The sequence below is a fragment of the Serinus canaria genome, chromosome 4A (genome assembly GCF_022539315.1).
Source record: "Serinus canaria isolate serCan28SL12 chromosome 4A, serCan2020, whole genome shotgun sequence".
NCBI classification, from domain to species: Eukaryota; Metazoa; Chordata; class Aves; order Passeriformes; family Fringillidae; genus Serinus; species Serinus canaria.
Window position 1 is genome coordinate 15,052,140 of NC_066318.1, and position 22,748 is coordinate 15,074,887.

The 22,748-nt window shown below is 45.8% G+C and overlaps 1 protein-coding gene across 1 annotated transcript; it reads left to right on the forward strand.

Annotated features, from left to right (window-relative positions):
• Positions 1-759: 759 nt before the first annotated feature.
• Positions 760-22,134, forward strand: FOXO4 (forkhead box O4). Its single transcript, XM_018924561.3, has 3 exons — positions 760-1,155; positions 11,439-12,671; positions 16,869-22,134. Exons 1-2 carry the CDS (start codon positions 772-774, stop codon positions 12,651-12,653), a joined length of 1,599 nt encoding a protein of 532 aa, XP_018780106.2. The 5' UTR covers positions 760-771; the 3' UTR covers positions 12,654-12,671; positions 16,869-22,134.
• The last annotated feature ends 614 nt before the right edge of the window (positions 22,135-22,748 follow it).

The following is a 22,748-nucleotide window of genomic DNA, read 5'->3' on the forward strand; positions in this document are numbered from 1 at the left end:
GCTTGCTCCCGGCGTTGCCCCGCGTCGCCTGAGCTGTCCCGGCCGGCCCCCCGCGGGACAGGGCAGAGGCCGAAGCTGAGGCGGCCGCGCTGAGCGTCCGGCTGGAAACCAGGACTCGGGGCCAAAAAACGTACACAGGGACTGCGCCATACAGCGTCTGGAGTTTTGCCAGTCCCGGACGCTGCACAGCGCGGGGAGCGCGCGGCCCTGGAACATGGTTGCCGCGACTCTGCGATCGGGACGCAGACCCATCACGCCTTACGCCAGGGAGTGTCCCGGAAATAGGCTTCCATCCGTGACGGGATGGGGAGGCAGCAGCGCTCTCGGCCCAACCCGGAGTGCCGCAGCGCATTCTGAGGCGGGCGGAAGAGCTGCGACCGCCTCGGGGCTGCCGGCACCACGCTACTATCACTTCTCTGCCATCGTGGGGGGACTAGGTCCGCACTGGGCCTGGCAGGTTATGTAAGGGTAGTCCGCCGCGCTGCCCGCTGGGAGCTGTAGTCACATCAACGCACCGCCTGCCACGCTCCCCCGTAGTGGGACACGCCCCGCTCTTCGCCGCGGAGGGCTTTGGGTAGTGTAGTCCGCTGGCCGTGCCTGGCTGCTTGCTAGAGCCCTGGCGGGACTACCGCTCCCGGCGTGCCTCGCGCGCGCAGGCGCGGGGAGCGGCGCTGCTCCCTGGTAAACAGAGCGGCGCGGCGGCGGCAGCGGGCCCGGGGCGCACAAAGGGGTGGCGGGCCCGGCACTCCCGGCGGGGCTGAGGCGGCGCCCATGGCGGAGCCGGCTGGGGCCGCGGCGTCGCCGGACATCGACCCTGACTTTGAGCCGCAGAGCCGCCCGCGCTCCTGCACCTGGCCGTTGCCGCGGCCCGAGGCGGAGACGGGTGGCGCGGCTGGCGCGGCGGACGAGGGCGCAGGCGGCGCGGCGGCGGGGCCCGGCCGGGCCGAGGGGGCGCGGGCGGGCGGCGCGGCGGCGCGGAAGGGCGGCTCCCGGCGCAATGCCTGGGGCAGTCAGTCCTACGCCGAGCTCATCAGCCAGGCTATCGAGAGCGCCCCCGAGAAGCGGCTCACGCTGGCGCAGATCTACGAGTGGATGGTGCGCTCCGTCCCCTACTTCAAGGACAAGGGTGACAGCAATAGCTCCGCCGGCTGGAAGGTGCGTGACGGGCCGCGCCGGGGGGACCGGCCTAGTGTGCCGAGGCCGGGCCGGGCGAGGAGCGGCTGTGGAGGCGCCTCCCCAGTGCCCCGGCCCGCCCTGCCGCCCGCTCCGCGCTCACCTGTTGCTGCTGCTCGGCCGCAGTGGGGGCGGCGGTGCCAGCGCGAGGTGCCCACGCTGCGGAGCCTCGGCTGAAAGCTCTGCTGACAGCTACAGGCTCTTCTCAGACCCAGCCCAAGCTTCGGCTGCGTGCAGCCGGGGCAGCTGCTGGGAGTGGTTGTGGCATGACCCTGCCAGGCTACCCCTTGAGCTCTTTGCGTTCAGACACTTTTTCAGGAGAGAAGGGACACATATAACAGGCTGTGTTCGTGTTTCTGTGCAGGGTAAAGCCTCGGCTGAAGGGTTTTTAATCGCAAGGCCGCAGTTCTTTGGTCACGTGACTGTTAAAGCTCAGTATAAATAACTGTGTCATAGCAGGCGTGCTTGGCTTTCAAGAAGGTCTCTTGAAAAAGGGTCCTGTTTCTAGGAACGTGGTGGGGGCCTCTGCTGGAGTTTGGAAAAGGAAAAGCAATATTGTGCTCTCAAGGCTCAGCAGTGTCTTCTCTCGTTCTGGAAATAGGTGTGTGCAGGGGGTCTGTTAAAAGAGCTCCAGACCGTTTCAGTTCTCTGCCTGTGGTGACCTTGTGCTCCCTTATCTTTGGTCTAAAGAATTCCAGCAAAGAGAAAGAGAAATGTGAGAGCTGGCTTGCAAAATAGCCCCTCAGCCTGTCTTGATGTATCAGAGTGGATGCCATGGAGACTGGACTCTGAAGAGTGTGATCTGTTGCTCTCTCACTACAGACTGGAATTACACTCTTGTTTGCAGTATTTATTAGCAGTTCATCCATGCTGCAGTTCTGCAGGAGGCTCAGGCAGCACGGTTTGGGGCTTTGGGCTTCCGTGACTCCAGCCACGTGTTCCTCTGCTTGTCTGACTGAGCAGTAGGTGAGGACAGAGAGTTAACTTCAGACAGTAAATAAATAAATAAACGTCAGTTTCTGGTAGGTTGGCTTTCAGCTGGCTCAGCTCTCTGAAGTGGCACACCACGTGGTAGTGTGAGTGCAAACATTTGCTCCAGAGGGTAGAAACCTGGTGAGAGGGATGCAGCTGTCACAGCTTGGGCTGGCACATGTCAATACAAAACTTTTCACCTTTCCATTTATCACTCATTGACAGTTCCTAGAGAGTGCATCTAGTTTAATTAATTTGGATTGTATAGGTTAGATTCTGAATACTAAATTCTGATTTGGGACAGTGCTTGGGTTTTGGTGTTCTTCCTGGAAGACAGTTCTTGTTTCCTCAGGCTAGGGCTGCTCTCCTGGTCCTGCTGCTCCTGCATGCAGTTGTGTTAATTTAACAGAACTGATGCATTTTCTTGTCAGGAATATGTCTGAGTATCTGTTGGGCAGTACTGCCTGAGATTAAAGCTCGGTGAGCTTTCTGAAATGCTCCCCAGATAATGTGGTGAAGGTAGTATACAGTGGGATGTCCTGCTGGACTGGATGCTGGAATAAGTACACTTCTGACTTAATCCACTATGGCTGTTCTTTTGTTATATCCCTTCAAGTGTAATGGGACCATCAGTCTTTGGTGTTACTCTGTGTCTTAATAATGTTTCACTTTGGAAACATGTACAGGTAGATTTCAATTCCAAAAGTTCACTTTGAGAATTTGTGCATACATGAGAATGAGATTCCTGGTCAGATGCTGTCAAAGCTTTTCTGTAATTGACTTTTTGGTGTGGTTTTTCATCCTGGGAACAGAATAATTCTGGCTTTAGAAGGAGAAGAAAAACAAACTTTTTGCCAGGAAAGATGAGGGCAGACAGAACAACAAAAACTGTGGTGGGAATCAGTCTGTCTTATGATTAGGGCAGTTTAAAGCTCTTGATTTAACCAGCAAACAGAAAGTCATGATAGAAATACAATACATTTTCTTTCCTGCTCAGTCACAAAATCCTGTTGGCAGAGCTTGGCAGGATGTGTGACCATGGAACTTACTTTTAGTCTTTCTTTCTGTTAACTCACAGTTACATGGGTTTGCAGGAGGTTTGTTTGTTTTACTGACCTTAGTCTGTTTGCATTCAGATCCCTCAAGTGAAGGGAGGTCAGACATTTACAGTTTTACAGATGGGGAGTCAGTCAAGTCAGTTCAATTTGACTTTTGTGGACTTGGAGCAAAATTAATAGATGCATATTTAAGACAAACTAGATTAACAGAAGATGTGTCTTCACTTGAGGAATGGACCTGTCTGGCTTTTTTTGTTTTATTCTTGTTATTTTTAGAGCTGTGAAGCTCTGTTTGCATGTTTTGGGGGTTTTTAATCTGTAAAGTAAAGGAAAAACTTCTTGAGTTGTCTTGGTGGTTTCTCAATTTTGAGGTGAATGATTTTGCATTAAGGAAATAAATGTGAAGCTGCTGTTAAAGGTAGCTGTAGCATTTTGATGCCTGTTAAGATGGTGGTACAGCTCTAGAGTTATGGTATTTCTGTCTCGTTTGAACAGAGCCAAACTGATAATACATTTTATTTGTATGTAGTGCAGTTAAACAGAGAATTTTGATTAAGTAATTAAAAGCAAGATGTCTTTAAAAACTCTTAATCTACTTTAGTTAATATAAACCTCATAAACTCATTGTTGTTTCATAATTAATTTAGAGCTGTCCTACTCCACTATACAATTGGGGGAAGTGCAACTGTTGCAGACTGCCAGGGTGTAACCTCCATGAATTCCGGAAGAATCTGTGTTTTCAAGGAAGATAGAGTTGGCTGTTCCTAAAGTGCTTCAAGCACCTTGTAAAGGACACATTTGCTGTGTGTGCAGTCTGTCCTTTCCCTGCAGGAGTTCAGCTGAAGTTAAGAATTAACCAGCCTGCAGGGCAGAAGTGTCCTTGTAGGGTGTGTTTGGGGCTTCTTCATAATCCTTCCCTGGGTGCTCTGCAGGATACTCTGGGTATCTATGGCTAAGAGGATAATTCCTTTTGGTTTTGAGATTACTTGCAAGGGGCAGGTGTTGAGGGTTTGGGGTAAAGGGCAAAAACCCTGCAGAGAAGCAATTTGTACTGGTTGTTACATCCATGAGTATGAGCAAATTTGGCACAGTGAGGAACAAGAAGGACTCATCTTTCTTAGTGAAACAAACTGTGTATTCTCCCCAGGCTCTTGTCTTTTCCTTTGTAGGAACAGAGTAAACTTTAAAGCTGTCGTTTTCACCCTCCATAAGTATGTCACTGAAACAAAAATCAGATATCTCCTATGTATCTATGCAACATAAAGAACAAATAATTCTGCACTATTACACTAATTATGGGAAGCTGATGTCACACCTCTGCATCCTGGTGCTCCCTGTTTATTTCAAATGTGTGCATGGATATACACAACGTATGTACCCTCATAGACATATATATGTATAGTGTGTGTGTGTGTGTATATTCACAACAGCTCAAGGAGCTGTATTACAAATTAAAAATTACCAAGTGTCTTGTTTATATAAAACAGATGACTAGCTCTTAATCTTTGTTAATGTGGGCAGCATTTTCCTGAAAAGCCTTCCATTCAGCCTTGGGTTATGTGCTTATTGCATGTAGTTGATATTAAATGTTGACCAGATGGATCAGGAGACCTGGCTGAGAGCTCAGTCATAGTCAGGCACTTCACTGGCTTTCAGTGCTGGCTCTGACAGTCCCCAACCTCTCCTGGAGCTGTGGCTATCTGATCTCCTGGCAGAGCATGTGCAGAGCTCCCTCAGGTTGGAGCAGCAGCTCATCCTATGGCCTTCTGAATCTCCTCCATGAAAGAGAATAGGCCAGCAGACAAAAGGAACCCTGTCCATCTTCTGGACTATTTCTGCTATGCTGCAGCTGGTAGATTCTGCCAGGCTATCTTTATGCCTTGCAAATAAATTCCTGTTCAGTAGATACAAAATCATGTGAACACTAGTTTTGGCAAAGTTGAAAAGTTTATTGTTTATTGGTGTCCTGACTATCAGTCAGACAGCTGTTTTGGTTTTTTTCTGAAGTCAGATCTGCAAATAAGCAATTATAAGTTCTTAAAATAGGCACATTTGCTGTTTCTTTATAGCTGCTGGTATGTCCCTGTATCTTTTAATATTATTTCTTTTTGCTCAGGTTTTTCAAAAACCTTAGGTTCTTAACTTGAACCACTAAGGGGCCAAATCATTATCAGGAGAACTTTCTTTAACTTCACTAAGAAACCCTTTACCTGGACAGGAACATCTGGTGGCAGTGCTGGGCTTACTTTGACTTTTGCTAATGATAATTGCAAGACAGTAGGATTACAGAATGGATTGGGTTGGAAGAGACCTTAAAGATCATCTCATTCTATGTCCCTGCTGTGGGCAGGGATGCCTTCTAATAGACCAGGTTTGCTTCAAGCCACATCCAGCCTGGCCTTGGACACTTCTAGGGATGGGGCAGCCTGTGCCAGGGCCTCACCACCCTCACTGGGAAGAATTTCTTAATATCCAGTCTAAACCTGCTCTCAAGTTTGAAGCCATTCACCCTTGTCCTATCACTCTACACCCTTGTAAACAATTCCTCTCCTGATTCCTTGTAGGCTCCCTTTAGTTACTGAAAGGCTGCAGTGGTTTGAGAAGACATTCACAATATTTCCCTCTGTTTCCTCACTGAGCCAAAACTGAATGGATGCCATAAACCAAAAGGATGAATAAAACTTCAGCTCAGCATCTTGGCTCTGAGCAAAGTGTAATTCTGCCCAACTTTCAGCCTGGTGCAGGTTTGTGTATAGGTGAGGCACAGTGTGGAGTCTGGGGGTATCTCTGCTACACAGACCCTCTGACCTCAGTCTGTGAAGAAAGGCTTTCTGTGACTGTGTTGAGAAAGCCTGTAGTGTTTATTCCTAAGTTCATGTGCCTGAAAGGATACAATTCCCATTAAATCTTCTGACACTAAAAATGAAGATGTGTTCCAAACTGAATTGGAATAGGGATGTCATTTAAGTCCACCTGCTCTTTAATGGTTTTGTAGGTACTGCTCTCTGTTAGTTTTGGTTTATTTTGGCTTCTTGAAAGTTGCTGCCTTGCAAAGGGGAGGGAGGATCTGTTTGAACACTGTGTAGCTGAGGGTGGGTAGAAACTGCTGGACTCTTGCCATTACCTCATGTGCTGTTAGTGATGTGCTTAGCCCTGGATGCAGGGCTATGTTCCCTGTCCCAGCTGCTGACAGCCTAACTGGGTTTCCTTAAAGCAGGGGGGAAATAAAAACCAGAAGCCAAATGAGGCTTGTTCAGATGCCATACTGAGGAGTCCATGATGGAAACCTAGTGAAGATGATGGACATCATCCACCTCTTAGCAGAGTATTTTACCTTTGAATCCCAGTAGTTCTTAAATGATCTGGCGTAGGTGAGGTGGGAGGAAGGCAGCTGGGCATGGCAAGGTGTTGTGAGTGGGAGAATGGCAGAGTGCTGGGTGTGGAAAATGAGGCTGGTGGCAGTGCACAAAAGTAGGACAGTTGGGCAGCTGTGGGGTCACCAGGTGTCCTGTATTCCAGGTGGAAGAAAACTGATGAGTACTCAGCTGTGAAGAGGGCCAACCATCATAGTGTAGCAATATACACTTAACCCTGCTTAAAGTGACACTAATAGGCCCTTCTTGTTGTAATGCACTGAAGAACCATGAAATATAAGAATTTTTTCTTTAATTTGAAGCCTTGTTGAGTGTGGTTGTTCCCCTCAAAAGTTGGGAAAATCTTATCTTTTGGTGGAAATTCATCTACTTCACACAATGCCAGTTAAATTACTCAAGGATTTTGCTGCTACTCTTCTCTGCTCCTTGCCTTTTTTTTTTTTTTTTTTTTTTTGAAAGCTGCTGTGCTGAATGATTATTCCTTACAGCACAGCTCAGTTTTCCAGGCAGTTCTCAGAGAAGGCTGTTCCTGGGCTGCTGGTATTACTTGTTCCAACAAGTTTCTTCTGCTTTATCTAATCCTAAACAGTTTTTGTTGTGTATGCCTGCCTATCTTGTAAATCACCTCAATCTTTGCTTTTTAGAGAGCTATGATCTTCTTCTTCTTCTGGCCTCCCACTGAAAGATTACAGAAAGGAAAATGTTCTTCCTAAGATTGAGATCCCTGTCTGCTGAGCTTGACGTCTGTGCTTGTGTGTGCCTTCTGGAAGGGGGTTGCTGGGGAAGTGTTCCAACTCCCTGTCTCTGGAGCAGTTGTTTACTTGCTGGTGCAAATCTCTACAAGGAAGACTTTTTCCTGAAGCCTTTGGAGCCAAGTGGCTGAGACAGGCACTGACAAATACAGCAGGCAGAGTGTTCTCCCCTTGCAGCCTCCCAAGAATGCCATGGCACATGATAATTCTGCACAATTATAGGCCTGGCAGTGGAACATGGCCCTGTACTGGGATGAGACCAAGTTCTTTGTATGCCTCCAAGGCAGTGAGAGTGTATTACAGGCAGCTGCAGTGATTGCATGTATTTTCTTTTTTTTTTTTTCTTCTGTCACTCATCCTTTAGAGAGACTTTCTACTAAGAAATCTGATCCTCTGTGGTTTGTAATTTGAACTACATGATGTTTCCTGGGAGAATGGCCAGGAAAGGAAGGAAGCCACTGTGTCTCCTGGAATGGTAGCTGCTCTGTCTTGTCTTTCTGAGCATATCTTGTGCTTGGCCCTGAGTGCTCTGCTAGCTCAGGCTGTGCACCACTGCTGCATGGATGAGCTCTGCTGGGCAGGGCACGAGAGCCTCCTTCTGCTCCTGTAAACTTCAGTTTTATGGTAGGGGACCTCAGCTGTACCTACAAAGCTGTACAGTCCCCTGGAAAGGTTGTCAGTGGCCTTTAGACTTCTGTAGTCGCTTCACCTGAGCGTTTTCCATGGTATCTGTGGCAGTTGCTCATGAGGCTGACTGGGCAAGACAGTGGTTTGGTTGTGCTACCAGCTCCTGTGGTAATTCCCTGATGTGAGACCAAAGCACTGTTTGGTGCTGGGCAGGATCCACAGCAGCACTAATGTTTTTGCAGGGGCAGGCCTGTTTTGATGCTGAGAAGTGTTGCTGTCCTTTAACTGTGGACAGGAGATTTTATCAAAGAAGAAGACTTAATGTTCTGGTAACTAAGATTTAGGGAATAGTTTGCATAAGCTCCTAGCCACACTTCTGTGGCTAGTCCTTATATCTTAGTTTGAAGACACAGTGGTTATGACCCAGGGAATGGTCCACCCTTCCGCGTACAATAAATATCTCTAGCCAAACTTGATTTTTTTTGCATATTATCAGTCTTTAATTCAGACTGGTTTTGTCTGAATGTGGTTTGCAGGAATCATCTTTGATCTGCAATGGATTTAGAGACACAGGCTGGCATTTTTTTTTTATGGCAATGCTTATCATGAAGCCATAAGTACCACTATAAGATACCTTAATAAATAACAATATCATCCCCCAAGTAGAAGCTGAAGATATTCCTAAGGATTTGAAGGATTCCTGCCTGCACCTCTTCCTTCAGGTCCTGCTTCTCTATGATCAAAGAGTTGCAGAGTCAAGACCTTGTGTGTTTTGCAGATGCTTAGACCAGCTGGGAGCCTCCCACACTGCTGAAGTTGAGCATCTAAAAAGTTAATGTCATCTGTATATTTCTGGTGTGGGTTGCTTAACATCAAGAAAGGAAATATGTCAGGGTTGCCTGGGTGACTGAACTCTGTCATTTCCTCTTCTGTCAGGTCTGACTTGCAGGTCTGTGATTATTTCAGCATAATTGATCTGTCCCTGGCTTTCTCAGTGAGATTGGAGGGTGCCCTGCATGTGTTGGGTGTATTGGATCACTAGCAGGTGCATTCTGCTGCTGTCCAACAGCACCCAGGCTGGTGGGTGTGTGGGTTCAGGGGGAGTTTGGGACACTCTGGGTTCCAGCCTGCAGCCTTGCAGCCAAGCTGGGTCCTGCAGGTGAGTTAGGGCTCAGGGCTCTGTGCTGCAGTGCTGAGCTGCCTCCCACAGTCTGCAGGAGAGCTGCAAAGTGTTAACTTAGGCACTGCACTTTAGATAACAGTTAACCCTGTTGAAAGAAACGTTCTGGTTTTTTTCCTCTTCCTCCAACTACACATTCAGTTCTCTTCAGTTTTTTGGTGCTTGACCCCCACAGTGAGGTAGTTCAAAAAACAGATAAAAGAGGCAGGAAAAGTAGTTTCCAAGGAAGGATAAGGCTGCTTTTGAGTTGGTTTGCTCTCTGAACTGGCTTATAACGTCACAGATGCTTGTGTTACGGAAGGATGAGAGTTTGAAGATGAGGAAGGAAAGAGTGGTACAGCAACTATCTCTTTCTACAGCTTTGCCATTATGTCAGTTCAGCAGTAACATGTAAAATCACTTTGGGACTGTTTTATAAAAGTTACTTGGCTTCATTGTGCTCATGCGAATCCTATTTTTATTCCAAGATGCCTCATCTCAAGCTGCTTTTCAGCCAAAAATTAGTTACACAAATTGTCTCTTACAATACTCAAGATGCCATCATGAGTTCCCAGGCTACTTTCAGGAGAATAAATGAAGAATTAGTGACAACTTAGTGGTTCTTATTGCTGCAACCGTGTGCATTCAAAGTTATGCACATTTTCCTGGGAAAAGGAATGGGATTCTTTGGAAATGAAAGCAGCAGCCTTGCAGGAGACAGTGCACAGTCTGAATTACTTGTTTCAACACTTGAAGGAAAGGAAAGCTTTGTTTAGAGAAGATGCCAGGCAGGACTATTGTACAGCTATTACTGTGAACAGCTCAAGTAATAAAACTGTATAAGAGCATTGACTGACACATGTTCCATCAGGCTCTGGCTCTGCAGTCACTCTCCAATTAAGAACATGTGTATTCTTTGATACCAGTTGCAGCAAGCAGCAAGTCTTCTCCAAATCCTCAATAGCCAGAGGTTAAAATGAAAGCTGAGCCAGGGTGATTCTCAGATCTCCTTCAATCTCCATAAAATCTTTCCACTTTGCCTGTATTGTTAATTTATCTGCGTCTCCTTTTTTCTAGGACAGTACGTTTGGTGAGGTGGCCAAAATTAGCATGGGGAGGACTTTTCCGAGAGGAAAAGGGTGGGGGAGAGGGAAAGCAGCAGACAGGAAAGAACTGTGTTGAGAGTTGGTGGAAAAAGATTATAAAGCACAGTTAATTTGTTCAGAATTAAGAGAGTACGCATGAAAACTGAAGGTTGTTATATAACTTAGTTTATATGAAAAAGATGTTGCTCTTGGACCCCTGTGGTGTTTCCAGTGCTGCACCTTTTAGTGATCTGTAATTTGGCCATCTGATAATTGCAGATATCAAATAAATTCATAGGCCTCAAGGGGAGTTTATGGAGGATCTGTTCAAACAATGAGATCGTTGCTTCCTGATTCTAAAATACTGGGGAGTTGATCAGCTGCAGGATGAAAATTGAGTTTGATGATGGTGTACGGACATTTTAGCTTGCAGTTTTCAGCAAAGCTAAACCAAAAGGAGGGAGTTGGGAGAGGCAAGGAATTTGTGTCTTACCCAGCAGAAAGATGGGAGAGGCTAAAACTGGCATGTACTGTGTGGGAGTGCAGTATCCACTGAACATCTTACCCTGTCAGGAACATGCACCAAGGAAAGCACACAGCCTCCGTGCAGAGGGAGCCTGGCAGTCTCCAGGATTCTAGGACTCTTGTTCCTTGAGGTTTCTCTCTCATTTCTCCAGTCTTGGGGTGGAGATGTTAATGGGTGCGCTGAATAGAAGTGTTTTGCCATTTCTCTTCACCCAGTGTGTTGGATTCACTGTTATGCTCTGCTTGAACCTGACTGAAAACTGGCCATAAAAACATTAAAAAAATTAGCCAGGCTTATGCTGGGTAAAGGGGTTGGCCAAAGGGGGTGAACAGCAATAGCTCAAATTCAGGTAGGCTCATGTTGAAATTGCAGGTTGCATTTTAGAGCTTGTTTACTTGCTCTGTGATATGCCTCATTTTTTGCAGATTCTGTATGGTCTTTAACGTTTTTTTGTGTTAGTATTTTACTAGCTGAAAGCTGCTAGTTGTCATGGTAGCTTCACCCTTGATATTGCAGTGAAACATGGCACTGCTTGCTAGTGCTGCAAAGCATGTTCAGACAGAAATAGCAGGTTTTTATGGATAGCTTTTTGTTATAACTTTCTTCTCTGCATACTGTCTGAATGTGTTTAAGCTTGTGAGGTTTCTAGGTGAGAGGTGTGTCAACTGTCAGGTCCTCACATTTTGTGGGTTTTAATTCTTTTCTTTTTCAGAACTCTATTCGACATAACCTGTCCCTGCACAGCAAGTTTATTAAAGTCCATAATGAAGCCACAGGGAAGAGCTCTTGGTGGATGCTCAATCCTGAGGGTGGCAAAAGTGGAAAAGCACCGAGGAGAAGAGCTGCCTCCATGGACAACAGCAGCAAACTTGCAAAAGTCAGAGGTAAAGCATCCAGGAAGAAGCCTCCCCTCCAGTCGGCTCCAGAATCCTCTGCTGATAGTCCTGGCTCTCAATTTCCTAAGTGGCCTGGGAGCCCGTCCTCAAGAAGCAATGAGGACTCTGATGTGTGGAACACCTTCCGGCCTCGAACCAGTTCCAATGCAAGCACCATCAGTGCCAGGCTTTCTCCTATCCTGACAGAGCAGGATGACCTCCATGATGAAGAGCTGCTTCCTTCTCTTGTGTACTCCAGTGCATCCAGCAATGTTCCACCAACTGTGACCGAGGAGCTTGAGCTCATCGATGGCTTAAATTTGATGTCTCCCAGCTCATCTGTGCTGTCTACCCAGCAATCTGCTTCCAGTGGTCAGATCCAGAGGGATTCCAGCTTTTCCTTGCAGAGCCCAAATGCAGCTGGTCAGACTTTTGGCAACTCCCTGTTTAACCCAGTTGATATTTCACTGCAAAGTTCTGTCAGCCATTTCTCTGCCCCTCAGACCTTGGAAGCTCTTCTGACACCCAGCTCTCCGCCTCCAAGGGATGTTATGATGACTCAGGTGGATCCAGTTCTCCCACAGACTGGTAACAGGATGGGCAGCCGAACTCTGCTGCTTCTGGGTGGACAAGCTGCCCAGAGTAAGATGAGCTCAGGCAATCCACGAGGAAAGCCTGCAGAGCAGCAGGCAGAACCAGTTGGTGCCAGTGTTTTGCCATCAACGCTTCCCATAGTGACATCTCCTCAAAACACTGCCAGCATCAACAGTTTGAAGGCTCCAGTTTCTGCAACAGCTGCCCAGTCAGTCCAGCTGGGCAGTCCAGTGCTCCTTTCATCTGCCAGCCCTGCTCCCTTGGGATTGAACCAGGACAAGCTGCCCACTGACCTGGACATTGACATGTACATGGAGAACCTTGAATGTGATATGGATTACATAATCAACAGTGAACTCATGGATGGAGGACTGGACTTTAATTTTGAACCTATTCTGCCTACTCCCAGCTATCCCAGCACCTCACAGGCCTCCAACCATACCTGGGTACCAAGTTAACTTCAGGAGCACAAAAAGGTAGGTGTAGTTGTGTAAAATGCTACAAACAACCCTGTCTAGGATGGTTCCTTTGCCCAGCTCTGCAGCAGTTAAAGGAGCCTCTTTGAAAGCATAGTAAAAAGCTTTTGGAAGAGTCATGTTCCCTTTTAGGAGGAATAAAAGCTGTTTAAAGGTAGGTGGATTTAACTTACCTACCAGGTAGTCAGCTCCTTTATGAAACAGAACAGCAACCTGAATGAAAATCCTGTTGTCTCCCATCACCCAAGATGACTCCATCACAGGACACTAGACAGTGCCTACAGCTCTACAGTTGACATGAGAGCATGTGCTGGTTCCATAAGTAAAGACATCCACCAGTATACACAGAATGGTTGAACTGAGCCAAGCACACACTGTGTTTCTACCCAGGTTATTATTATCCCTGCAGAATTCTCTAGGATGTGTACAAAGCATGTCCATGTCATGGCTGTCTGTAGCAGGTCACAGTCACTCTTATCACACCTTTTGCCCTGCCCTTACCTGGGATAGTGTCTGGAAAGTCAGGTAAGGTGGCTCAACAGCATTAACTACTGAATTGCTTCCCATTATTAGAATAGGAAACAGGAGTCTGCAGTGTGCATGAAGATGGAAGGAAGAAGGATGTGTTAGTGCCATCCCATGTACTGCAAAGCTGCATCTTCAGCAATTTGTCATATTTGCACAAAGAGAGTCAGTTTGGCAAATAGTGCATATGACAACAAGACTTTAAAATATCTTATTTTTTGAGGCAGTGACACCCTGACTTGAAACACTTAAACTAGAGACAGTGGAAGAATTAGGGAACTGGAGCTGAAGGCCTGCTTGGAACTCAGCTAGCTGATGGAAGGTGGACAGGCTGGAGCATAGGCTGGATATTGGTTGGAAAGTGGAAGCCTTGCCAAGAATATTTCCTTTTTAGGAGGCAGATATGGTATTTGTTAGTGTTGCAAATTCAACTGCTAATACTGTCCAGCTGAGCAGGCAGAAGAAAGGGCAAACTGCAGCTACTGCTTCATTCTGGGAAGCCCTTGAGCATCAAAGTCATGGGGACAGAAATGATAATTTACTTGACCTTAATATTCCTTCCTAGGCACCTGAGTAACTTGGAGGTGGTTTGGACCAGGTGACCTCTGTCAGTGCAGCCATTCTCTACAAGTGTCTTGGGTCCAGACGAGTAAAATGCTGTCCTTTGAGCTGGTGTTACTTAAACTGTGTGAACATATTGATGCATTACTATATATTGAGGTTTTAAACACAATTTAACTCCCCCTTATTCCAAGTCACAAACCACTGCTTAGGATGTCATTTCTTGGTAGTGTTCTTCTGTTTGTACCTAATAGATCTCTTTATTATAGGGAGAGGAGGATCAGTCAAGCTTTTCTGTTTTCTTATGGGACTTTATAGTGATGTGTGTTAACTGTGCATTTGCTGAATTACTGAGTGTCTTAATTTAAAGATCTTATCTTCAGGTGAAATACAGAAACTCAGTCTCGATTTCAAATTTCGGTTTTGAAGTTTGGTTGACAAGCTGTGGTATCTTTGTGTTAGTACAGTTTGCAAGTTAGTGACAGAGGCTGTGGCTTTTTGAGCAGTGTTTCTGTTGGATATTGTTCTGAGCTTTGGTGTTGATTTTGTTTGTTTATAATTGTTTGCTTTTTTGTTTTTATGCCATACTAGGGCAGGCCATTATATTTGTGGACTTTTCAGGGATTAAATATTTTTCACAGAAGTGTTTTCAAAACATATGCAGGCTGTCCTGCACTCCTGGGCCAGGTAGACAAGACCTCTTTTTAAAGTATACCAGGTATTGATTATTTTTTAGGAGTGTAAAGTAGAGAAGCTGAGGAGTTATTTATCAAAGGGTAGGGTCTAGTACTGTTGAAAATGTTGATATAATGAAGTGCTTAAGAGGGAGAACAGGAGCTCTTAAAAGCATGGTTATGTTCTTGTTCCTTTTTGTATTTTGTGTGAATTGCTTAATCAAAACAGAGGAGCTACTGATGTTAAAACCCCTGGATTTTCCTTGTTCCACACATGATACTTTCTGGGAAATGTGCTGGGCATGAAGGAGTGAGATCTGGAGCAAGTTCTGAGCCTCCATTGTGTTTGAGCAGAAAGCGTAGCTCCTACATGCCTCGGTGCTCTGGTCACAGCAGTGCTGCCCCAGGAGGAGAGGCCACACCCTGTCAGTGTGCTTTGTTTCTAGCCTTTTATTCTGTCCTTAGATTATGTTTGCCTTTTCTGAGTTTTGCAAAGCTTTTCTGTTTTGCCTGGAGTCCATGGAGTGGGGATGAGGGGGAGCTTTTTCCCCAAAGGAGAGCAAGTATTGTGCAAAAGGCTGCCCAGACAGGGAGGTGAATCAGGTTTCTAGCAAAGGGGGAAGCAGGACACTTGTGGAGAGAAATAGGAATGTTCCTGGGAAAAAAGGCAGAATGTTTTCTCAACAAACAAATCCAAGTGAGCTGCGGACAGCAGTGTCTGTGAGGAGGATAGACTGTGTCAGTTGTCCTTTATTGCAGTGAGTTCCTAGGATCCCACAGTTTGGAAATCACTGTTCAGGGAAAGCTGTGTATTGCTCTGGTGTGGCAGGCATTTTTCCTTTCATATCCTTTTTATTACTATGCTTTTTTCTGTGTTAAATTCACATTGGCAAAAGCTATTCTTAAATGATCACTAACATAAAGCTGTTCTGAGTAGTTCCTGTTGGCCTAACTCATGGCCTTCTGGGTCAGTTAGGGGTATAATGCTGAGCAAAACCTGTTTATCAGTGATCACATTCTGTGATCACATTCTGATTTGAGCAGCCAGAATGAAAGTGAACTGGGGAAATATTTCTCTCTGTAGACAAGAGGATATCTTTAGGAAAGAGTACTTAGTCTTATCTGCAGCACTTAGGGAGATAGGAGCTAGTTGGTGTTACCCTTGGTGCTCAAAGCTCCCATGATTTTATCCTCTTCTTGCAAGTTAAATGCCAAAGAGCTCGTCCACAGCTTCACCAGGAGTCTGTTTGAACCCTGCCTGTGTTTCTTTGCATGGACATTAGAGATCAAACATTGAAACTTGGTCTCTGCCCAGCACTGATGTAGCACCCACAAACTGAGCTATTAGCCACAGAGGAAGACAGTCAGCATAGAAATAGAACTGCCTTTTTTGTAAAGTGCTATAGTTTTTGTCTCATTGGTGAGTGTAAAATCCATTTAGTCTTCTGGTGGATATTAGTTAATTATTGTTAGTTATTCAGTTAGACTCCCTATGGCTTCAGAGTCTGGAGGACTCTTTATCCCTTGCCCAGTTTGGTCTGGATTCATGCTTTTCTCGCTCTGTTGAATTCCCTTTGCTCCAAACATTGGATTTTTGCCTGACAGAACATAAATAAATAAATCCCCCATAAACTTTCAATTTCCCAAAGCAGCCCATTGCTCTGGCTTCTGTTTTAACCTGTCTTTTCTTGTTTGGGGCTGATTCCCTCTTGTAGTTTGGTTTTTTGGTTTTTTTTTTCCTTTTCACAGATTTATTTCATGCTCACTGTTACTGAATGCAGCTGCTGGGATGCCCTACATTTATGTTGCTGTTTTGCCTTTCAAAGTGGATCATATACCTACAGTGTTGGTTTTATGTCCATGTTCTGAGTCAGCTTAGACTTACTCCAAGGCTTGTTTGAATGAGTTGTGACAGCTTTATTGAGGTGAGGCAGAAGACCTGAGAAGAGATCTTCAGACTTTTAGGGGATTGAGATATCTAAAAATGTTTAATTATTTGGAAGGTAGAGAGAGTATTTCTCTAAGTGGGTGAGCATAAACAGTTTATGTGTGATCTTTAAAAGTCTCTTTTACAGTCTTTTCCCTACCAATTGATATTTGTGGTTGTTTAAGGTGAAGAGTTATTTTCCTCTTCCCTGCTGCTTTCCTGCAATGCCTCTAGTGTTAGCCAAGTCCTTTTTTAAACTTCCTTATCTTGCAGAGCCTTTTTGTCAGCTTACAGGAGGAATACTTATTGCTGACCTTTCTGTCTCAGTCATGCTCTGAAGCTTGGAACTGAGCAATTGCATCCTTCACTTGCCTCTCTGTTGATCAAGGTTTCTTGTGGTCTGTTTGTTCTGCAGGGGCAGATTGGTAGTAATTAACTCCTTATCTATGTATCCAGGATTCCCACTGAAGAGGAGCTCTAACCAGTCACTCTTATTTTTCTTCTTCCTAGTGTCCTTCAGGTTTTGAACATTGGGTTCTGACTTCACTTCCCACCCCAGCAGAGAAGAGAATGGAGCATGTTGGATTCAGTTTCCCTGCACACCATGCCTTGGGCAGAAGGGGCTGCCCATCTGGGAAGAAGGGGCAACCTGCATCTGGCTGCAACAGGAAGAGTTTAAAAATAGTAATCCTGTTATGTGCCATGGCTCTTCCTACAAACCTGACCCTGCCTTGGACCACCTGGAGAAACCCATGTCCAAAGAGGAGCCCGGGTAAAAACCTGGGCCAGAAGACTCTGTGCCAGGCAATAGTGTTTTCCTGTGTGATGAGTTGGGTTTGCTGGAGGAATCTCTCACTGGCTGTCCTCTCTCTGCTACGGCAGAAAGTCTCCCAGTGCCTCGGACTGGTGGAGGGCTGGCTCTGCTCTCGCTTGGCTTGCCTCATGGGGCAAAGTAGTTGGACTTTCTGACTAAGCCACCAGATGTGCACTTGGTATCCCACAGACTCGCAGAGGAATTGGTGGGAGCTTGTTGGTAGAAGCCCTGTGGGAGAAGGGTGTGCTGTTTCAGGGGTTGGTTTCACTGTGCCCATCACTGGAGCATCCAGCATCGCAGGGAAGGGTGGTTCTTGTGGTATAGAAGGCTTCCAGCTGTCCCCCTGGGTGGAACAGGAGGACACTGAGTTTTTCACTGTGCCAACTGAGCCCCATTGAATCAGAAGCATGTTTTGAGTAGTCCCTATGCTGTTCTCAGCACTTTCCTGATACACCAGGCTGCTGTAAAATAAGCACAGGTGCTAGTAGCTGCTTTCTGGGACATAAAAACATTGTTTTGGGTTTGTTTTTGATCTGTCTTGCTACAGCAGCAAAATGGAAAGCCTGGGTGTGGCCTTAACAGAGCCCTGGTTGCTTTTCAGAAGGGCATTTTCTATAGATGAAATATTTTTTTACTAATCTGGGAACTTTCTACAGTGAACATGAAGCCAATGTAATGTGTGTCCCTATTATGCATCTCTCTGTCTGAGAAGGCAACAGTGACAGACTCTTTTTCAGAGCTGTATTAGGAACAAACACCTCTGATGTTTGATGATGTATATGATTGAGGGGAAGAAATTGGCAGGTCCCCGTGGTTTCAAACCACAATGGGGAAGAGTTGTACATTATTGTAATCTATATGTAAAAGTAGGTGCAAATTACATAGAAGCTTTTCTAAACCTTTTTAAATATATATTATATATTTTAATTGAAAAACAAGATTATTGGATAAAAAGAAACAAAACACATTTGCTGCATCTGTCCCCTTCATGCCAGATAACACTACAGTATGGGAGGGGGCAGGCCTAAGGCATTTTGGGCCAAGAAGCTGAAAATGTTGTTGGAAAAGTGGGAAGGACACGGCAGTGTAACTGGGGACTGGCTGCTCTCCCCAGAAGAGGCAAAGGGAAAGTGCCTGGCGGGGCATTCAGCCACAGCTGCTCAGGCTGGGCATTCCTGCCAAGCCAAGGGTGCAGTGGAGGGAATGCTAATCATTAACAGTGCTGTTCTCAGCTAATCCCTGAGTAGCTGGCCTGCAGCTGATCCACAGGACACATTCCCTAGTCTGCTAAGGAGGTGGTGTGGACTGGATTGTGCTAGATCTGCTGACATTCTGCATAGCCCTTACTGAGGGCATGATCACTTGGATTTGGTAGCTCACTTTGGTTTCTGAGAGGTTTGTTTTCTTGCTGAAGTTTCTGCTACTGCCGGGGAACTTGACGCCTGTAGGCTCATCCTCAGGGGTCCACCTGGGATCCTGCTCTGTCTCTGTATTCTTGCAGAACAGAAATTAGGGGTGAAAAGATAAATTCAGAGCATTGGTGGCATGTTCCTATCACTGTTTTGGTGTTTGCAGTGGCAGGATCTGTGGGAGACATGGTGCTTTCATGGTGTTCTGGTAGGCTTGGTCTGGCAGAAAGACTCTCCAGTCCTTTTTGACGATGGCTTCAGTTCAGAAAGTTTGTATTACGCGGTGCAATGAGCCACAAGGTTTCACCAGCTTTTCTGCTATGTTTTCATTTTCATTTGAGTGGAGATTAGAACAGGAGTGATTGCCTGGTTACCTCCAACAAGGAGTCTTCAAAAGTCTTATCTACAGCATGCTATGCCATCAAAGCCTTGAATAGTTTGATAACCTTTGTTTTGAAGGTTGCCTTCATGGCACATCTCCCAGTGATGTTTCAAATTTGCCCACAGTCTACATGTCTGACCACACCTTGTTGTAACAAATAAACAAAAAGGAAGCTCCTAAGCTGGGATCTCAGAGTTTGTACACTTGAGGAATGGATGAACATTCTCACTGGAGTTAGTTCATTGCACAAGTGGATAAGATGCCCTTTCACAATACTTGATGGCACAATCAGCCACTCTGAGCTGCAGTGAACAGACTGAAGAGATTTATGTTATTTGGCACATAGTATCTACCTTGTTAGCTTGGGTCCTGAAGGGAATTCGATCCAATAATGTACAGAGCAGGTTGAATGGCTGCCCACGATTCACAGCCTTGTACCAAAGGACAAAACAGCAGTAAGTGTCGTCATGTTAAATGTGAGTCTCTGGCTCGTTTCCCATGAAAAGGAACCCAAAGCAATAGAAAAAACATTATTAGTAACCAGTGCTTCAGACCACATGTGAGGTGTTTCTGGCTGGGTTGGTCTGTGGGAAAGAGGTGCTGTCTTCAGACTGTTACAGTGTCCCTTAACTGTGACAGCACTGGGGAGCTGGCCTGGATCCCTGTCTGCAGAGACCCGGGCCCTGAGCACTCAGGTACCACCAGGGAAATCTGGCATAACCTCAGCTGGATCATGTCCTTGACCTGATCCTGCTGGAGGAGGTGTAACCCCAGGATTCATCATGGTTAGTGCTCTAGTGTGAGTTCAGAAAAGACCCTGTCCTTTGAGTAAGGAATAGAGCACATACCTATTTTTTTTTCCCATATTCCCCATGCCATACTTCTGGAGATAACACTGGAGATAGGGGCACATCTGGCTGGAGTCCTGCTGTACCAAGTTTCATGGCAGTGACATTTCTGCCTTGCAGCAGTCTGTACAGGTGCTTTGTGTCTCTTCAACACAGCAGGAGCTGACAGTGGTTGAAGAAACCTGGGAGTGCACTAGTGCTGAGAATGGTGTTCAGAAGACTTGTGGAGTGCTCAATAAACCATGAATGTAATGTTGCAGGCTCAAGCAAGCACCATACCTTCTTTTTTGGATGTTTAGCAGGATAGCTTGTATTGTGGGCACAGAGGGCAGGGATGCAGAGAATTTAGGAGTTCTACAGACACTTCATTTTCATAAGCCTTGAGCTTTTTTAGCCTGAGATACTTCCTCATAGGACACAGGAGACTCTGAAGTTCCTAAACTACTGCTTGCAGAAAGGCTGTACCTGGCAGGGGGTTGCTCAATACTTGTCCAGTTTTTTGTATTCTTGCCCAAAGCATTTGCTACTTGCTGCTGCTGGAGCCCAGGTAATGTCTTGGTGGCTCTTCATGCTTCATTAGCACCACAGGCCCCATACTTTAGCTAGTTTTTGCTCTAATGAAGGATTGGGGATTTTGAGAGCAGCTGTGAGTGGGGTGAGACAGTAGGGGCCAGTGACATGGGGAGTGGTGCTCCTGGATAAGTGCCTGAGGGGAGTGGGCAGGGGACTCTTAGCACGAAGCATTACTTTATGCTGTGTTCCTTGTCCTCTCTGAGCTCAGGCAACAAATTTCTCAATTTTCAGAGGATCAAATGCCATCTTACACAGCATTGAAGCCACCGTGCAGCTCAGGGCCACAAAGGATTCAGGTAATTAGGCCCATAGAGCTTAGTAGGAGGCAGACTTGTTGCTTTTATTTACACTTCACTTTAGCAAATTGCTTGAACTTTCTTTATAATTTAAGTATATTTTACTTCCAAGCATGTACTTCCAGCTTCATGTGAAAACTTGAAAAATTGGAAGCTTCTGGGAGCCCTTAATTTTCCTTGCTGGTGTGTCTAAAAACATGTAATCCCTATCCTGTGCTGCTTTAAAAACAGCAGTCAGATCATCCTGATGAGAGGAATGAAGCATTCCAGAGCCTGGGTGTATTCATAAACAAGAGTCATAATAGAAGCAAGTAGCACTAATCAGCTTTTCCAAAAGAAATGCCTAGAAAGCTTTTATGTAGATAAGAATTCGTTAATTTTCTTACTTAGTTGCTTATTTATAGCCACGTTCAAATGCTTCAGGGCTAGCCTTGCTCCAGGATTGAGTAACCTGTGTCTGGTGCCATGGGTAGGAGTGCCTTGGGAGTGGTGTCCTGGACTGTCACCAAAATGTGAAAGTTTGGATCCATTATTAAAAAAAAAAAAAACAACCAAACCCAAAGCAAATCAATCAACTTTGGGACATGAGCATGAACAGAGAATAGCTTATGGCTTGCCTCAGTTGCATGTCTAATGAAAAACATGTTCTAATTAATGTGGGGAAAAGCAAGCAAGAGGTGACTTCTGAAGCCTGAAAGATCTGTTTGTGTGAAGGCTTGGAGCATGAGCTAACCCATCACCACACTTGCTTGACCTTCAGGAAAGGGATCCCCTCTCTTTACTAGCCACTGTGTGTCTTTCCCTGCACCCTGATGTGTCTGTAGCTGATGGAAAGCATTATCTGATGGAATCAAAATCACTCCTAATGCTGTGGTGTAAAGCAGGGAGAAGAGGCAGCAGAAGCTGAAGGTGTAAAAGCTGACAGTGTTGCATTTATGGTTCTTTGGCTGAAGCAGTGTTATGGTGTGTGGTAGAAGGGGATGTTCTGGGACACAAAAACAGAGCCCTTGTTGCTTTTCAGAAGGGCAGTGATGTGGGACTGGTGGTGTGGGGTTCCCCAGGGTGTCCTGAGAGCTTTGGCTAAGTGGAAGATAGGTTACTTGTCCTGAAAGCAGCCACCTTCATACAGCACTGGGGTGGTTCTGTGAAATGGTGCTTCCAGCACAGTGGAGTCTTCACCTGGTGCAATCCCAGGAAAGGTTTCTGCATTGCTAGCACAGATGTCTGCTGCACACAGGGCACCACTACCTGACATAGTTTCCACCACATCCCCTGTGCACTCTTCCACCCATTTCTCACAATATTTTTTTTTTAATAAACCTCTGCTTTTGTTTGCTCTCTGTAGCAGTGTAACTTCTGAACCATTACAGGCTTTGTTACCATCTGTGCTAGCAAGACTGTAGAATGTGCTAGACTAGGGGGGAATGTTTGAAAAATAAAAACCTGTAATCCTCTGCTCTGTCTCATTCAGTTTGTTCTGTTCTCATGGCAAGGGCCAGCTATTTCTCCTTGCCCTTGTCTTCTTTCCTCTGCCATCCTCACTTGTTAGGGGTCCCCCTCAGTAAATGCCCCTTAGTTGGCAGGAGGCAGAAGGGCTGCAGTGTGAACACCCACAAAGTCTCTGGTGTGCCCTGCAGTGTGTAGAGCCCCTTGTTAGAACTTGCTGGCAGTGCATGGGGATCCATGGGGTGCCAAGCCCTAAAATTGACCCTGGGGAGTTTTAAATCCTGTAGGACTAGTCTAGAGTTGTTTCAGTCCCTTCATTTCCTGCCTTTCTAGACCTCAGTGCTAAAGGTGACTCTGTTTTGTATAGCTGCATTCAAATATCTTTGTGTGTCAGCAGCAGTGGTGGCAGGTAAGGAGATGAGAGAAATGAGGGAAGGAGTGTAGACTAGGGATTCCACTGGCCAGGTTAGGCTTACAGAGGGCAAGTTGGGGATGTTCTAACACTGCTGAGGGTAAAGGCTCATTTGTGAAATAGCACAGTATGTGTACAGCCAGAAAATTTTCATTCAAAGCCTTGGATACCCAATATATTATTTTTAAATTCTATTCTTCACTATAGTTA